Genomic DNA, 19,371 nt, shown 5'->3' with positions numbered 1-19,371 from the left:
TCATGCTTCCAAGTATATTTGCAAGAACTCAGTATCTTTCAGTCTAAATGAGATTTTGCTATTCATTCTCTTGGTTTGTTCAGGGGAAAAGTGATTTTTCCAATCCCCAGTAATGCCTTTCCTTATGAATTGCAGTCCTGGCAGATTTTTAGGGATTTCCAGATTCTCAAGAAATGATCTCCTATACTTGCAACCTTCATACATATTTTCTATGTAATTATTTTTGTTCACTGTGTAGAGGTTTGAGAACTTTTCTTTCATATAGTCAAATCGGTTATAAAGCATTATATTGCTTAGAACAGCATTATCTTTCTCAATTGCATCATTGTATTCTTTACCAAGGAACTTTGAAAGCTTTATTATAACACTTTTTATGTCCTTCTTCATGTCTTCATATCTTGTGTAAAATACATTCGGATCATTGCGATGAGGATACCAATCTAACAAATGGTCGAAGTAATCATTGTATTGAACTTCACCGGCCATGAACAGCTCGAAAAAATCATTGAAATCACTTTCCCAGTATTCAAAGCCTGGTTGATTTCTGGTGTGGTAATAGGAAGACACGCAACAGTCTTTAGGATTTCTGGCCACAAAAATATATTTAGCATCTTTAGAATAAGGCATCCGAGAAAAAGGTATGTGAGTTTTGAAGGCTCCAGGTCTGGGCATCTCGTCAATACCTTCTTGTCCTTGCATATCTATGTAAGGTGCTAATCTCAAAAATTCCAATGGATTGCTAAGCTTTTGCCCTTTTCGGAAAATATGAAGAATAATATTTTGCATCCAGGTGGTACCACATTTGGGATATGAGCAGATGAAGACGTCTCGAAACTTTGGCTTATATTGCAGAGCTTCTTTGAAACATTGAGGAGAAAACATTTCCGGATAAATCAGTCCTTTCATTTTTGAATAACGTGGTCTTTTGAGAAGTTCTGTCATTTTCCTTTTTCTTAAACAAAAAATAGATTACTACATTAATTTTATAAAAACTTAGTAAATACAAATTAAAGTGCAAAAGATTTTAGTCATACAGAATTCCAGTAATTTCATTGAAGGATATTCATTATGTCAGTTAGCAATTCAAAGCGAAATAAAAGTTTCACTGCTCTTTAAATTGTACATTCGAAAAATTCTCAATAATTAGCAAGAGAGCATTATATAGAAATTAAATTACATAACATCAGTCACTTCAAAATAACTAGTGGTACTATTTTAAAAAGAAAATTTTGAAACAGAAAAAAAGTGTTCTTTTTGTAGAATACGTTCTATATTTATTTTTTTCTATTGGAATAAAATTTCTATTCGAATCTTCATTTTAATAGCAGTAGTCCAACGATGTTTAGGTTACCTGAAGAACTGAACTCTCGACCACTAGATTTCAGATTGTAGGAATATATGAAGTGTGCAATCACAAGAAAGTAGATCAACTGGGTAATCGCTTCTCTCACAAAATTTCCAATTTTGTCGATTGGTGAGAGCTTATATTTCTCTTATGCAATTGGCTACAAACTGCTTCCATCGAATTGCACTGCCTTTAAGCCAATTCAATGCCATACTGGAATCAATCCAGCAAAATAAGTCTGATTCTGAAATGTGTAGAAGGCATTTGAAATAATTCGAGCTGTGACAAAAATTCCGAGAAGTTCCATACATGGTAAAGTTAGTTTCTTACAGGAGCCACACCTGTCTTCATCATAACAAATTTACCTCAAAAGTAGTTTTGTACCTAATTTAGGCCACAACATCATATACTTTGAGGCTCGAGTCTGAAAAAAACATGGATCTCAATTGCATCCAATAAAAATTCTCAAATAATATTCTTTCAAAAGAGAACGATTTCAAAGTTTCTATTTCTGTATGCCCTTCCATCTAGTTTTTCCTAACTTTCTGAAGTATTACATCATCAAATTCTAAACCTAATTCCCAAAATTATTGCAATAAACATTTCATTCTAACTACAAAAGGAGAAAGAAATCCAGGCGAATCATATATCATAACAAGAGTCTTAAATACATATCGCTTAGTGCATTTTAAATTTGGAATAATTTTAAAAATATCATCAATTTTCAGTTTTAAATGCAATTTTCAGTTGCATACTTTCCCTAGGCATTGTATATAATACATAGAGATTCTATAATAAAACAAATGCTATTTAGGCAAAGTATGAAAAAAAGTCATGGTAAAGCTGTTATATAAATAATGCGCATTCCTAAAAAATACAAATGTTATTCTGAAAAAATAATGCCATTAAAAATTATTCAAAATACGTAAAGAAAAGTGAAAGTTGTACAAAAAAAAAGTATTCCTTTCTTATTAACGGAAACACAATTTTCTTATAAAAGATAAGAAATTAAAATTAACTTACTTGTTGTAACATAGTAGGTTTGAATGACATTTTGAATTACAATTCATGACATTTTTGACGCAAAAACATCTCATATTTTGGCACTTTGTTTTACACATACATTTGAAGAATCTTCGGCCGCTTCCACTGGACTGAGCAATTCCTGCTGACCGGAGCGGAATTTCGTAGTGAGGAATATCTTCATTTCTAAGCAAGTTTTTAGGGTATAAATAGAATTATGATCCCGCATATATTTGCTATAAAATTCATCCTGAAATTCTAAGTCGGTAGAAATCAGCCTATGTCACACTCATTACAGCTACACTCACCCTTCATTGAAGTCAGGAATAGGAACTCGCTCATTAATTCCCAAATAAGTGGGATTTTTTTTTTCAAATGGATTTTTTTTAAAGAATACTTTTCTCAGAAAATTTAAGGAGCAGAAATTTTTTTTTCATCCTTATTATTTAGCCAATAAATATCTCAGTGCTAACAAATTTTTTATGCAGATTGATTGAGATAAAAATCAACAAATTGTTGTTAAGTTTCATTTAGTAAAAAAATAAAGATCCTAGTCTTCGTATTTTATTGTTTATAACAGATTTTATTTTCATGAATTCTGTTGACTTATTTAACTATTCTGAAAAAAAATATGTAATTTTATATGTAATTACATATTTATAAAAAATCAAAATTTGTTTTCGGAAAGGCCAAGAAATTGTAACCCATTTATATAAAAAGATTATTATTATTATTATTTTTGAAATTTTTAACTGATTAGTCACCATGAATGTCCAGCATTTAAAAAAAAGTATGAATTTAATACAATTTTATTTATTTATTTTGCTTAACTTGTTGTTGGTTATAAATGCACTTGCCATGGACAAGTTCACGGACGAAGTCAGTGATTTTAAGCCAAGGGAGCGTCTCTTGTTTTAGTAACGCCAAGAATACATCTTAGCTTGAATACGTCTTAGACCAAGAATACGTTGTCACATTCGCTTGCACAACCCCTTTTTACAGAGAGGCACATTCAAACATCTCACAGATAGAACAGATGAAGAACAACCATGCCCGAACCGGGACTCGAACCCAGGACGCCCATGTCATGGGGAAGACGCGCTACCGCTGTGCCAGGACGCCGGCTTGCTTAACTTAAAACCTATAAACTATACATATTGCATAATAATAAATAATAATAATAATAAGTTCAATATAAGCACCTTTTTTGCAATATTTATGTCAACATCATAAAAGACTGCGAACCAAGACTTACCCTTAGATCTGTATAATAACTTCAAAAAGGAATTGCACTGAATTGCAGCAGCAAAAGTTGACCATTTCCTGTAAACAAATGAATTCCATTCATAAATTCAATAACTTAATGATAATTCGATGTTCACGCAACGACGTCTGCTGCATATAAAAACTGAGCATGACAAATATGAATTCCATTCATAAATTCAATAACTGAATGATAATTCGATGTTCACGCAAGACGTCTGCTGCAGGTAGAAACTGAAGCATGACAAATATATATCAGTTCGTGTTTGAATAATTAAAAATAATTATTCAAAATAATTTTGAAAAATACTTCAATTATTGGTGCATTGATTTTCAATTTAAATTTTAAAAAAACACTCTCTTCTCTGAAAGTGGATAGTTATCTTAGAAGAGTTTTTATCGGCTGCCTTCAAAAAGTACGCCTTGAAGTTTTATGTTGTAGGCTGTTATAGTGAAAATGCAAAAAGTCGCTGTAAAAACTAATTGAAATATCATTGCTAATAAATATGCAATGTGGATTATAAGATAAATAATGGACGCCCTTTTGCTGTTTATTAATTTGAAAGTTATTATAAATCGTTAGTAAGCATATATTTATTGAAATGATGAATATTGAATAAATTTATTTGTTCTAGGGTTGTTACTTCTCCGCTTGCTTCATTCGCCTACCCCAAAATTCATGACTTATATCCATTAAGATCACTACGGGATTCGAGCAAGCAGGGATGCTTTTCTACTCTTAATAGAAAAAAATGAGCATTAATTAATAACAATAAACTTGAATGAAATTGCATAAATTACTAACATTAATATTACATCAATTACTTAAAATTAAACCCTGAATTTAGAAATTAGAATTTATGATAGAAACCTGAAATTAGAATTTATGATAGAAACCTGAAATTAGAATTTATGATAGAAGAAAGATATATATGTAAATGTTATAAAGAAATTTGAAAATTAAAATTTGAACAGGAACGAGGATACTCTCAGGGTTCTTAAAGGGGGACCAGCAATTTAGAATTAACAGCTAATGAAATCACTTGCAAGCATTTGGAAACAATAAAACAGAAACGTACATAAAATATAAAAGTGTTATTCCGCTAATTTCAGACAAAAATATAATTTGTGTCTGCTACATCTTTCCAGCAATTGTTTTATGTGTATATTAATATTGAATAAGGATTTTTTAAATTAATCTTAATAGGTTATACATTGAATTAAATAATAATGAACATCGTACTGAAATACAAATTAATTTATAAATAAAGTTACTCTTTGTTTCATTTTATAATCCCTATTTCAATAACTGTAATTTGTAATAAATAATTTTAATTTGTAATAAACTTAGTGCTCCTCTAATTAAAAAAATACTTAAGAAACTCTTAATTTTGAGAATATACACTTAAAAATAAATGTTCTTATATTCGTATTGAAGAAAAATTTTCAACGCATAGTTATTTTTTAATTAATACATTCGCACTACACCTTTTTTTTCTTTTGTAATTTTTCTGTAAAATTTGGCTCAAATGACTTCAATATCGTAATGTCACGGATCCGAAAGCGATATTTCTGATTATCAAGCATTTATGCAGAGTGTTTCAAAATTTAAGAGATCAATTTAAGTGGTTGTAAATTACCTTATATTAAATATTTTTTATGCAGGAATACATAAGCACAAGAGACTTGTTAAGGTACAAACAGAAGAAATTTATCTGAGAGAAAATTTAAGTTGTTTATTTGATGCACCTTTGTAAAATTCTTCTTTATAGCAATGTTGACAATAATTACTCCAAATCGCATCTATCAACTGTAAAGCATATTTAAAAAATTTAAAAGAATGTTTGGGAATGCCTTATTTGAATGACTATATTAGCTTCTCAGAAAGTTCTCGGTAAGGTTGTAAGTTTGAAGGAAATGGGAAGTGTGGTTGAAATTGAAAATTTCTGTACACAAATCGGTTGACTGCTCATTCTGACTAATACTTTCACCTACATACTCTCTATAAAAGTTTGATTCCCCTTCTCCCGGCACAAAAATTACTCATATGTTTATTTTTATCAAGAATACTCAATTGTTTAATTGTCTTACACATGAGGATTTTGTATTTCATTGTATAATAAAAAAAATCTGAGTTCGCATTTTGAAGCTTTTTTCTGATTAAATGAAATCAGAATTTGACACAAAACTTTAAATTTAGTAACGATATGTCAAATTTCTTTTATCTGAACCATTGCGTTTTTAAATTATTGTATTTGCTTGCTTACACAGACATGCAACAGATGATTAACCCTTTGGCAGATTAGGTTCAAAGTTTTATACTGTTGTTTGTTGTTTCTTATGACACTTTCCATGTACAAGCCCGCTGTTACGAAGGCAGCGATTTTAAGCCGGTGAGGGGCGTCTCTTGTTTTTATATTAGCGCCAACTAATGCCAAGAGTACGACTTTGCTACTCACGCATCACTCATTCGCTTGCACAACCCATTTTTACAGGAGGGCACATTCACACATCTCACAGATAGAACAATGGAAGAACAACCATGCCCAAACCGGGACTCGAATCATGGGGAGATCATGGGGAGGACGCGCTACTCCTATGCCAGGACGCCGGCAAAATTTTATACTGATCAGATAATGAAATTATGTAATGAATTCTATCTATTGTTTCTTGTATTTGTAATTATCATATACATTTGTACACAGTCATTCAGACAAGTACTATACATTTAAAATTTGACAAATATTTACAAAACTGGTAAAAATTTATATATTAAATTTCAGAAGCTTATATCAGGGTGTTCAGGAGTTTGAAACGTTGAACTAAGAAGCATTCATATCCTCAGACAGGTAGATATAATTCCAAAAATATATCTTTCGGATTGAGGGATCTGGAACTGAGAAATTTATCAAAGTCTCGATTCCGAATTTATTTCACGCTTGCAATAGTTTATCTTTGTATACAAGAAAGTAGAAGTCTTTCTTTTCTGAGACAATCGGTAGAGACACAATGTGATTAAGTTTGTCGAGAGTTAAACCTCCACTCACCTGTATGAAGTGGATATTTGAAGATAGAGGTCCAAGAATAAATCAAATCGGTGAATGTCCTCAACATTTGAATAAGGGTCAAAGTAAAAGGGTAATCCCTAAGCAGATATTGCGTTAATATTCAAAAAAACATATTAATTAATATTACATTTTTGAAAAAAAAATATCATTTGATTTTTGCTGAAGAAAGCACATCTCTTTCATAAACTTGTATATAAAGTATACAAATAGAAACTATTATAATCGTTAAAATATTAGAGTTTGCAACTTTGATGAAACTCAATATTTTAGATCTCTTTAAGACCAAAAAAAAAATGATTTTTGTTTTTCTTTGAACAAAATGATTCAAAAATACATTGAAGTAGAGAGAAATTTGGTAAATGACATCAAATATGCAGATTTCTATCAAATGTAGAATGAAAATTATCACAGGATGCGTAACGCGCTGTATTATTTGTATACGCTTGGAAGGAGGAAGAGTAGGCTCATCTGGCTTGCAGACATTGCTTTGACTTTAGAGAGTTTACTAATTCTCTTTCCACCTTCTGTGATGCATCAGGAAAGGCACACTGTAAAACATACAACCGAAAAGAAAGTACTATATTGTCTAGGTACATGAGAACGCTTAGAGAAAAACACTGCGTTTGGTTAAAACTTATTTTTTACGACTAAGGATTGTATAGTGTTGTATTTTTTTTTTTTTTTTTTTTTTTTGCATTCCTAATTTCAACATTTAAATATAATTTTGCGTTAATATGTAACGATCAATTGTAAATATTCAAAATATCCTCTTTGATTTTGGAGCAGTCATTAAAGTAAATGCATTATGCCCTTTAAAAATGCTAACGTGGAAGAGATAAAAACAGGTGAACTCTTAGCCCATGTTCACATATACACAAAATGATGACTCACAAACAATCATATTTTAAGTGATTTATCTAATATTTAAGGCTGACCAACAATTTTTTTGAAGGTCATTCATTACAGCGGATTAGGAAATTGCATGTCGTGGTGATAACGTCTCTGCTTCAAGAACCGAACAAAACTGGCTTCGAGACATAATTCCGTTCAGATTCTATCAATTATGTATTTTTGGTACATTTTAAATCGCTGGCTCTTGGCCAATTTCCCATACGCTTGCATGGTATTATGTGTCAGCTTCAGTTGTTCAGATTGAAATAAAACTGCATCTTGCGTCCCCAAATCTGACAAATCAAAGCAAATCTATTCCCAAATTAGAAAGAAAGAACTATTTCAAATTCAACGTGGACTGGACTGCCTTATTTACAATTTTTGATTGAAATGAGTTCGAAATAACTTTTTATCAGAAAACACTGAATCGCCCAAGAGCATAACAATATGCACATTACAAAAAAAAAAATGTAAAATTTGCTAATGCATTCATAAATGATTAAACATAACAGGAACAAGAGTAATTAATTCATACTATGTTAGTGTTTATTTTGATACCACTTTCGAACTTTCTTCAGATGATTCACATATTTTTAAATTAAGTCATATGTCAAAATTGACATCTTATCCGGTATCTCACCTTCCATATATCCATTTAACAGAATCCTGGGGAAGCTTCACTCAAGATTACAAATTTACTCTGTACTACTTCCACATTCTAGGTGGATCTTCAGAAGATTCGGACCTCGAACAAACAGTCCTGCGATCCTAAACTAAAACTCAGTTGCTATTCAAATCCAGTTTTATTACTTAATTGTAAACAAAAAAAAATTGATCAAATTCATCTATTTTAAGATTATTATTGAAGTTCAGAAATCAAGAAGTTTTTGTGACCCCAAGTTTAATGTATGACTCCAAGTGGAGTCATACATTAAACTTCGAGTCAGGGTCCAAAATTTAAAAAGGCGTCGCCAGATTCATTGAAAAGTGCCGCTCGGGAGAAGTTAAAGAGTAAAAATCCATCTAATGCTCATATAAAAGGAAGATAATTGTGTTTTTATCTCTTTGGTTCCTTCATTACGTTACTATATCCTTGTGTGGTAATGTTTGATCTGTGAAACTCTAAGCGGTGTATGAATATTTGAAGTGCGGCGCAGTTTTCAATGGAAGGCATTTACCTATGAATGAAATGATTTTCTCGAGTCCAGTGTGTGAAGCTTTATGATGTTGGATAACAAGAATAATGGTTCTACATTCTGTTTGGAAAAGACAACAGTAATATCGACTATCTCTTCAGCATATGTTGCTTTCTTTCTCGAGAGACTAATATATTTATTTGGCAATTAGTCAAAGGACGGCTGGCGAAACCTGAATTTCTCTGTAGCCAGTAAAAACATTCAACTTCAGCATGCATTGTTAAATTCTGGAAATTGTAAGTTTTCTAGTTTTCTGTATTCTTTGGTAAATGAACTGCTTTTTTTTCGTAAGTTTATTCTGTGTCGCTGTTATTTAATTTCTCTTGGTTTTCTTCATGGTTATGAAGATATTTCGTAATCTTTACATAATAACAAAGAAAGAAAGTCCCGAAACTTTGTATAGTTGTGCGTTGTAATCCAATGAGATTATATCGGTGCAATAAGCAAATTCATTATAAATTAATCTCATTTCAGTTACATTTTCATTCCGAATTAGAGGCTCCATATTGTGAAATATTATGAAAATAGATTACAGTTAATCTATTTTCATAATTAAGTCTAGTAACTTTAAAATATAAGACTAGTAGAAAAAATCTTCCTTTAAACTGTTATCGATGAAAACAAATCGTATGCGGAAAATTCTGAAAATAGTTTAAGCAACAATATCGGTAATTCTTGAACATTACTTAAAAATTAAAAACATTTCAATTGATTGGTGTTTGATTTCCCGACTTGTGAATATAATTGGAGATTTCTTTCTGGCCTACTGCTGTGTAGGATATTTTCGGAATAATCGCATTTTGTGGTTTTAATTGATTTTCAAGGCTTTGTATTCGAATGTAGTGGTTAAAAATTGTATTGTTTTAATCTTAAGAACATTATGCTCAGAATTTTAAAGTATTTTAAAATTCTCTTGCACATTACTTTGGTCCATTTTTTTTAGTTTACAGAAGGTTTCATTAATTCAATAAGCCTAAAAAACTTTAAACATTAAAAAAATTAAAGTTTTTAAAAAAAATTTAATCAATTTTAAAATTTAGTTTAAATTTTATGCATGGCATATAAAAACCAGTATTCTTGGTTATCTTGCTGAAGTGTTTTTAGAATGCCACTTTTTATCCTTAAAAACTGCTTCTACAGCTATTGCATTAAAATCGATAGAAAATATCTGGGTTTTTTGGTTCAAATTGGGCAAAGTAGCTCCCGAAACCGGCGTTACCTAAGGACCTGTACAGCGTTTAATTCGGCCCTGCTTTTATTCCTTAAAATTCAAAAAATAACATGTATATTTAAGTCTTTTGAAGTGATAATTTAAATTAACTGCAGATATTAGTTTAAATCCATATAGGGTCCAACATGCAATTGTCGGAGATTCGGAACAAATTCGAATTTAGTGTCTACTTCTCATTATTTTAAAATTCGACTTCCAGAGTTTTGATAAAATTCTCTTCAGAATTTTAGTAATTATTGAAAGTATGGTTTTTAAAGTTTTGAATTATGGTTTTAAACGATTTTTAATTGAAACATTTCCTCTTCCTCGGGTTCATGAAAATAAGAATTTTTGTTTTCGTGCAATGTAATAAAAAGGCTATAATGTTATCATTTTAGCCCTTTGCAATTGGAAAGATTCATGCATAATTATTCACTTAATACAGGGACCAAAATATAAATACATGCAACTGCTTTAAATTGGGTTTCCCTGAAAAATGAATCGAGATGTTAAAATTCTGTAGGTATTTCTAACGATTAAAATTTAAAAAAATAAAATGTCAAAATGGTGCACCGTCTTGAATGCTGGTTGAGAGAAGACATTCGATTACAAAGGGTTAAAATATCCAATGATTAGTGCTGCTAAATATAACGTCATATACTTATGCTCGAAAATGGCATTTTATATAACTTGTCTACTTTGAAGCACTTAAATCATGCGCTCAATGACAATTACTTATGATTCGAAAAGTTATTAACCTTGTACAAGAATTCTTTCCAATGATATCATGCAGAATGCGTAATTTCATGTTCCATGAAACGCGTTTTGAAATCAATTACGAATTTCCTTTAAATCCTAAATCGACATTTTTGTGCAATTTGTTTGAATCTTAGTTTAGTGTGTCCCCGAGTTTGTCGCCAATATGGTAACCTAAAAAGAAAGCGGAATAATTTTCCTAGTAATCCTAATACTGATTTCTTGAAAAAAAATTTCGCTTGTTAAATTGTACACCTATTAAAACAATTTTGTAAGAAATTTTTAAAGTGAACTATAAACAGAATAATTCTTATCGAATTTTCTAACTAAAATCGTCTGCTTACTAATTTTATCGGAACAAATTAAACATTTGCTCTAACTTTTTTGAATCGTTGGTCTTTATTCCAGTCTTTTATTTTAATCTTAACATTCTAATGGAATTCTTTGCAATTTATTGTTATGTTCGTGAATTTCCCGTGATAAGTTTGAGTGTTCAGTAATCCATTGTTTGATTGAGATAATCGGAAATATTGTCATAAATGTAATGATGGATATTAATAGTTGAATATCAGATAGTTGCTTGAGAATCGGATGTCTACGTTTCGAAGTGTATGGTGCCTGCAGAACGATTTTTACATATTTTTTAAAAAACGGAACTTTTTAGCGAACTCCCAAATCGTTCCCTGCTTAAATGAATCAGTTGAACTCGAATAAATGCATTTATTCCTTCAAATTTCTTAATGGTATCAGTCTAGTAGCGAAAATATTAGGAACGACTTTTCTAGTGCTGACTTTGTTATTCCCAGAATCTCGGCTAGACTGAACTCATTAGCTTAACATCTAGAACTTTCAAATTCCCGTTTAACGTAAGTTGCAGAAAGTGCATTCGCCTTCGAGTCAGTTTTCTAAATTCAGTAGATTTCAAATATAATGTTGCATAAAAATTTCGATATGTCACTTACTCTTGCGACTTGATACAGTTAAAAAAGCTTTAGAAATTTACACATTCGCATTTGGTATTTGAATGTTTTAAACTGTCTGTACCTATGTGATACAAAGAAATGAAGCGATGTTTCGGACAGAATAAATTATGGAAATCAAAGTTCGATATGAGTATTAAAATGACATTTTAAAATCGCATACGGTGTATAATACGGGTTGTCAATGAAGACGATATTATAATTTCGAAAATGCCGCGTTTCCGAAACCGTGTTATTTAAAACGAATTTATATTTTAAAAAAACAAATGGAAATAACATTCTAGAAACTATCTTATCTTTTGGTTTCGAAATGATTCCATCAGCTATTATGAAAAGTATTATGCAGCAGTTGATTTTCCTCTCATCCTTAAATACAATTGGCATATTTTTTTTCAGACGACTTTGAAAATGAAGTTATTTACCTCGTATTTTTGGCAATTTTTATTGCTTGGTTTTAAATACTGATTGATGTCGTTACATATTGAACTTCTCCAAATCTTAAGATTTTCGCTAACTTAATGCTTCTGATTTATTTACTCTGATGTGCTCATTTGTCTTTTATTTGTCTTTCATTTAACTTGGAATTTTCTTTTAGCTTCCTTTTTCCAAATTAATCTACCGTTTAATACATATTGCTATTTATAACTTTATGTATTTACTTTTTCTTTGTATTTTTTAAAGTTTATTTACCTATCTTTATTCATTTCATTTATTTATTTTGTTCATATATATTCTCTGTATTACATACTTCGATATATATTTGCGCCTTTATGCTGAAGTATTGGTGAATTGACTTGTCTTCCCTCCAAATAGCTTAAGCCAGTTCAAAGTATTTTGATCGAATTACATTTCCATGTGTCTGCCTAAGCTTGAACTCTCCTTTGCATTTCTAAGTGAAACTGTTTTCAATTGCTACCATTGCCTATTTGTAACGGTATATTCCAGATATCATTGCGAACAAATTTGTATTGGCAGTTTATTCTATGCACCAGATTCCACTGTTCAATAATGATGCTGTTTATCCGATTCGTTTATCAATTTTAAATGACCGTTCACTTTTATAAAGCTTAAATTGAGTGTCATTATGAGATGTATCTTGTCAGCGTTATTTTTACTCTTTAAAATTCCTGCTTCCATGTACGGCGATTTTGAATTCCACATCCATGTTTGTGAAATCATGAGTTTAGAATAGTGTTGTGCATTGGTCACCAAATTCTTGAATCGTGTGAAAGTTCAGTGTTAGACAAGAGTTGCTTGTGAATGCATCCAATAACTAGTTCTAATTTAGTACATTTTTCGTATCATTATGAAGCTAGTTATTTTTAATGAACAATGGATTAACCAGTTCTGAATTTCTCATAAATCTTAATTCCTTTCTGCCTTCAAAATTCGACGTCCAGCCAACACTTGTAGAATGACACTTAACAAGGAAGGTATTTTATTCTGAATTTTAACCTAATTTTAACTACAAAATACGCTTAACTAATTAACGGAAATGCACACTAAAAATTGGATCAGTAGATACTGTCGTTTTATTATATAATTCCCTTATTCCCCTGAAGATTAAGTTTTAAACGTCTGCTGCCTTAAGATGGCATTTTTGCTTTTGGTTTAAATATTTGTGATCTCTATGGTTCTAACATCTCCTTGACAGAGCATGGCCAAATATGGCTTTTGCGCCAAAAAAACCCATCCATCTTAAGATATCAGACGTTTAAAAGCAATTGTAAAGACGTCTAAGGTAAAGAATAGAAATTTTCGAGTAAATTGCAAAGTATGCGTCTTTTCTATATTTTGGTAATTAAATTAACAATTTATAATTAAATTAATAAATTATGAATTTAAATAAATTAACAATAGATTATAAAACCAATTACTTCCACATACAGCTTCTATAATTCTATGTTGTATCGAAACCACGCTGTATAGACTGGTATACTTTACAATACTTGTATCACAGGTACTTTATGAATATTCTTATACAAGTAAATTACTTATTATTTTACACATATAAAACTTACACAATATTTTATGCTTGTATAAAAATTCTAATTTTTATACAAGTGTTCATCTAAACCATATTGCTGTCGCACCGCATTATAAGTTATGCTTATCTAAAAAGTCTTGTTACTTAATTTAAATTTCATTTCACTCAAATATTTGTTTGTCCTTACAGGTGGTTATCCAATAATTTATCCACCATCCTTGATAAATCCTTCATCGGAAAAGATCGTACAATATGGCTGCTACAAAGATCTAAACATAATGAAAAATACAAGAATCGTCTTTCCTTGTCGAAAAACGGATGACCCTGACTGTTCAGTACCGAAAGGTCGACATTTGTGTTCTTGCACTCCTTCCAATAAACAGAAAGCTGATTTATAAAATTCATCAATTTTGCTGACAAATGTGAGTAGTCTAGAATATTTACTCTCGCCATCTATTTAAAATTTCTTTTTTAACTTCAATTTTAACAACTCGGCAAGGCTAAATACTTGTTTTGTATAAAAGGCCTAGTACATTACTTATATTTAGTTCTGAATGTGTAAATTAAAAATTGGTATCTAGAAATGTTCTAAACAGGTACAGAATTCGTTCATAGACCCTAAACATCTCCCCTGCCCCTTTTAATGTTCAGAAACTGACTTACTCGGTCCTTCAGAATCTAAATCGATTAATGTTTAATTTTTCATCGATATAATAGAATTTAAGAATAGAATCTCGCACCGTTTGCTCTACATTTAATGATCTTATTCATTTCAAAGCATGTCTAATGGCAATTATTCCAGCTGTAATCGTATTTTCAAATTGTGATAAGATTTTTGAATTGTCAAATATATAACTAATCAAAGTATCAGTCCATCTCTAGCAAATCTGTTTAATTTCGGATCTTTTGTGCTAACTTTAATTTGCAATTTTGTTTTACTGATTGTCTTCATTTCAAGGCTGAATTTTGCGTAATCTACGTTCTTTATTCCTTTGTCTATAGAAAATTAATAAACATTAAGTACATAATAGTACAATAAAAAAGACCATCGTATTGGTGTGAGACCGAATGATTTTATTATACAAAATAGTCTTCGAATATTTTTATGCTCAAAAGCCTGGAAGTTTGATAATTCAAAAACCTAATAACCAATTGTTAAATAGAACTTATAATGGTGTATTGTACAAATTATAGCATCTATTTATGATTCAATGGCTTTAAATCTTTGTTCAGAATCTGATATTTCAATAATTAATGGAACAAAATATTGTTTTCAGATTACAATGGACGGAATATGATTCATATTGCTGACAATGGATACTTGAAAGAACATTACAACAATAACCATTCAGATTCTAGAAGAGATTTTCCTGGAGCCTTCGAATTTCTAAGTTTTACCAAGTCTTGGATTCATCACATGCAAGCCACTTCCAATTTCACAGAACCTGGGACGTAAATGCTTTGTAAATAAGCCTAAATGAAAAATTGGCTTATCATGGGTGATATTTCTCATTTAAATTGTCTATAAAATTTCGGAAAGCATTTTAAATATTTTTGGAGCAAGTTCATAACCCTTTTTTTCAATAATCATTCAAAATAATAAGGATTGTAGAGCTGTATCTCGGAAATTCTGCGAATATACATGTGCCCGCAAAATCAGTTTGCTATCTAGCATAGAATGAACATAAATGAACATTTATGCATCAAAGATCTTTATGAAACTTGAAATTTTATTATTCGAGTTACGAAACTGAAGCAAAGCCTGGAGTATATAATTTAAAGCTGCAACTGAGCGTGCATTAGAATGAAAATGAAACTTAAATCTAGCTATTCTTAATCTAATTTTGAATCTTAAAGTATGCAGATACAACAAAAGATTTGTCGAACTCTTCGGTATTGCATAGAGTAATATCTGAATTTTGATCACAGAATATTAGACATAAATCATTACAATACAGTAATGTTTAAGATTGAATTTGCACATGAATGCTTCTGCTGTTTTGATATCAAATGCATTTCACATGCACATGGTTAGACATATCTTTTTATATCAATGTCTTTCGAGTATAACTCGGTAGGAGTTTGCAGTTCGTGCAGCATATACATAAATAACTTTTACCCAAATGCATATATTATAATGGATATAAAATAAGCTTGTTATCCTATGTCTAGTTATCCTATTTAAGCAGCTGAAATTACCTGGTCGAAATCTATGCAAATCAATCAATCAATCATGAATATCGGGTGAGAATTTCGTGATAAGTTATAGTAGGGTCTTATCTAATTTTAGCGCCTTTGAGCTCACGCATAACAAACTGGATTTAGAGTTATTAACTTCGAATACGAAGCGCGTTAACAGTCAACGTAGTTGCGTAATTTAAGAAGAAACTCCAATCGGATACATTTTCTGAGCTTCCGTAACCTTGCAGGTGTTAAAATTGGATTTGGTTGTAAATTTAATTTAAAGCTTTAGTGCGGGTGAAATCTCTGTGTATTTAGATTAATTCCAAGTTAAATATGAAAGGTTGAAAACAATCGGATTTTTCCCGTGTTGAAAGTATGAAGATAAGTTTCTTAAGAAATTGGGTTCACGCTCAAATGGGATAACTTATAAAAATAATGGGAACACAATCATTAATAGTGAAAGCGTCTATCATCTGTACGGCCAGTAAAACGAGTTCAAACATTCAACTTTCTCGGAAATGATTAACATTTTACAGAACTAACATGCGACCATATTAATTTCCGTTATCTTTTTTTTATTTTGCATCAATAAACTGGGACGTGTTTTTTCTCATAAATGGGTGTGCTAAGTATCTTAACATTAGATTAGAAATAGGTTATTGGAGGGATAAATTACATCTTGAGATAAGATGTTGGGAGAAAAAGCTAAGATGGGTCATGTGAACAACCTTCCCCATTTCGAGAAAAGTAGAGGTCGGGATGGGTACCAGCCGGCTGGTAAGAGGAGGGAATGCGATTGTTGAATAGTTTATCCACCTCAACACCAACCTCTTGTACGTTCTAAAGAAACTTGTCTTATACTTTCAGCCTTAGAAACATAAGTTCGAATTATAAAAAACAGTAATGAATAAATTAACCACTTCCCATTTCCTATCGCTGATATGAGAATTCATATTTTCGTTAATCAGTTCAAAAATTTAATTTTTCTACAATTTTTAATAAATTTGATTAAATCGATTGAATGTAAATAAAGAGAATCTTGGCGAATTGTCTTTCTAAGTTAAATATTTAAAACTTGATTTCTGTAGGAACCCCGTGTGTATTTTAAACGGCAGATTAAGAACATTCATTCGAGAATAAAATGGCTAGTTGGTATTATGCAACCAAATCTAATTGCTTCATTAAATTGCCCCTTTTTTCTATTTAAGAAAATACCTTGCTAAGCATGCTTGTAATTCCATACTTGAAATACTCAATCAAATGCAGAAAAACAAATCCAATTAAATTTTATTGTCCGAAATTAAACAATAAGGATGCTTTCTATTCCAACATAGGTTAATCTAGTTAATTGGATTTCTGCTGTTTCGCAAAGACCTACATTTTTAAAATGCTACATTACCGAATCCTTTATTCTTTCCTTAATCAAATAAAAATGCGACTACAAAAATGAGGCTTCGAGGAAACCGATTTCGCTTTGTAATGCTGTAACAGATACTTAATATAAAATCCATGTAAAACATTATTGAAATTATAACTCGTGGAAACCAATGCTATTATTATCCTCAATGGAGCCTTTGCATTTTTTAAAGACTTCTCGCAATTTAGTTTTTAATTTCAAACTATAGTGCAAATTAAAGTGGTTTGTTATTTTGGTTAAATATATAAATTTTTTGAAAGCTCGATGAACGTAAGGCTATGTTTAGTTTTCTTCTAAACTAGTTCCTGAAGAGTTCACGATTTCATCCAAAACCATTTCCATTGTATGAACTTCAATGCATGATTTTACATTTACCTGGTTAGGAAACTGAAATGAATGACTATGTTCTCCTGTGCGATCAGATACATGTATAATTCCCTAATTTAATACATGTACACTGAAGAAATTCGATTAGAGCTTTGAGAAGATGACTACGAAATTTTAGACTAGCATTATACAAACCTATTCACAATGTATAAATGTTAATTGAAGACAATATCGTATGTGGGCATATATTTTAAATGCGTTGTTTAATTCAGAGCAGACTTTCGGCTCATAAATTGACTAAATTTCCTCTCATACGATTGTTTGAAAAACGAAAGAGGAAGTACGAAAAATATCCAAACTGAATGATGGAACAGGAAGAATAAGAATATTCATCGTGAAGATTTCTGTGTTCAAAATTGTTATTTATAACTGCTATACAAAATAAACAATAAAAGATACAACAAAATGGCTTATTTGCAATATTTCTGAAAAATAATATATTAAACTTTCAAGTAAAACCATGCAATATTAGGCTTTTCGCTACTCTCCAGGCTAAAAGCTCCTGAAATTTACTTATTAATCAGTTCCGAGAGGGGATTAAATACATTACAAGATCTAACGGAAAATAACAATTTTTGAGTTGGAGTTTAATAAATTCATGGAAATGTGGAATTTCAGTCATGACTATTGAGCTACCATTTGAACACTTCTCGTTATTGTTAACAGCCCGTTTTGCGAAATATCTTGAAATTTACATCAAGCGTGAAAAATGTAGTTAATAGCAATTAAATCAAACATTCCAGAAATTGATACACAAGTTTTTTTAGCTTAATTCGACTTACGTTGAGCAGTGCGAAAGGAATTCGAATGTCTGAACATTAATTTAAGCTTGTTAAATCTTTGTATTCAACATACTTGGTTCTGTTGAATTTAGAAAAGCTTAAAGTTTACTGTATTCAAAAGGGTTAGTGAACTGCTCCATTACTTAATATCATTTGATTGCATGTTGTATAGTTCTGTTGTTGAAATGGTAATCTAGCTTCTACTTCATAGTATTTATTTTATGATCTTAATTTAAGTTTTTCCTATGCAACATCAATGCTTATTAAATGTCAAATCTATAATCTGTGCAATCTGTACTTTATTATATCCAATGGAACATCAAGTAGATTTTACTTGTAAATTGCAAACTTAAATTTCCTGAAATTATCTGTTAGAACAAGGCAAAAATTTCTTACCAATGTATAATCTTGCATAAAATGCTTAAACTGAGCATGGAAAGGCTGGGTGATTGTATATCGATTCAAGTTTTAACTTAAAATAAGCGAGATTCATCTTCGTGTGAATTCATGCAAACAACTGACACTTAAAAATTCCTGTAAGCATTTCAATGTTAATGTTTAAGCTTTCATTTTTGTACTCTAAGTTTGAATGGTTTCCGAAATGCTTGTTGAGGATTCGGCTGAAATAAGGCTAAACTCCTAAGTTTAAAAATTAAAATGCGAATTTAAAATGAGAGAAATGGCATTGATACTGTTTAAACTAGAAACACTTCTTTACAAATTCACTTCCGTTTGTTTTTTATTGTGGAGCGCATGATTTTAAATAAGGTATAACATGTAGTGCTGTGCTTTTGCATGGAAGCGTTTGGAATCAAGTGGAAGCTGAATTCTTATTCATCTGTCAAACAAAACAATCAAATAATGGATTAAACGCTATTTTTA

The 19,371-nt window shown here is 30.6% G+C and overlaps 1 protein-coding gene and 1 long non-coding RNA gene across 2 annotated transcripts; one reads left to right on the top strand and one right to left on the bottom strand.

The window, feature by feature from the left end:
* Positions 1 to 882, bottom strand: LOC129972920 (sulfotransferase ssu-1-like). The gene has a single exon (XM_056087243.1). The coding sequence runs from the start codon at positions 880 to 882 to the stop codon at positions 1 to 3; it is 882 nt and encodes a 293-aa protein (XP_055943218.1).
* A 7,789-nt stretch (positions 883 to 8,671) lies between these two features.
* On the top strand, positions 8,672 to 19,003 carry LOC129987772 (uncharacterized). Its single transcript, XR_008785621.1, has 3 exons — positions 8,672 to 9,022; positions 13,909 to 14,141; positions 14,997 to 19,003. It is a non-coding gene; the product is annotated as an uncharacterized LOC129987772 (long non-coding RNA).
* Positions 19,004 to 19,371: the final 368 nt, after the last annotated feature.

This window comes from Argiope bruennichi, chromosome 1 (genome assembly GCF_947563725.1).
Source record: "Argiope bruennichi chromosome 1, qqArgBrue1.1, whole genome shotgun sequence".
Classification (NCBI taxonomy): Eukaryota; Metazoa; Arthropoda; class Arachnida; order Araneae; family Araneidae; genus Argiope; species Argiope bruennichi.
Note: the sequence above shows the minus strand (reverse complement) of the source record. Positions and strands in the feature narration are given on the sequence as shown.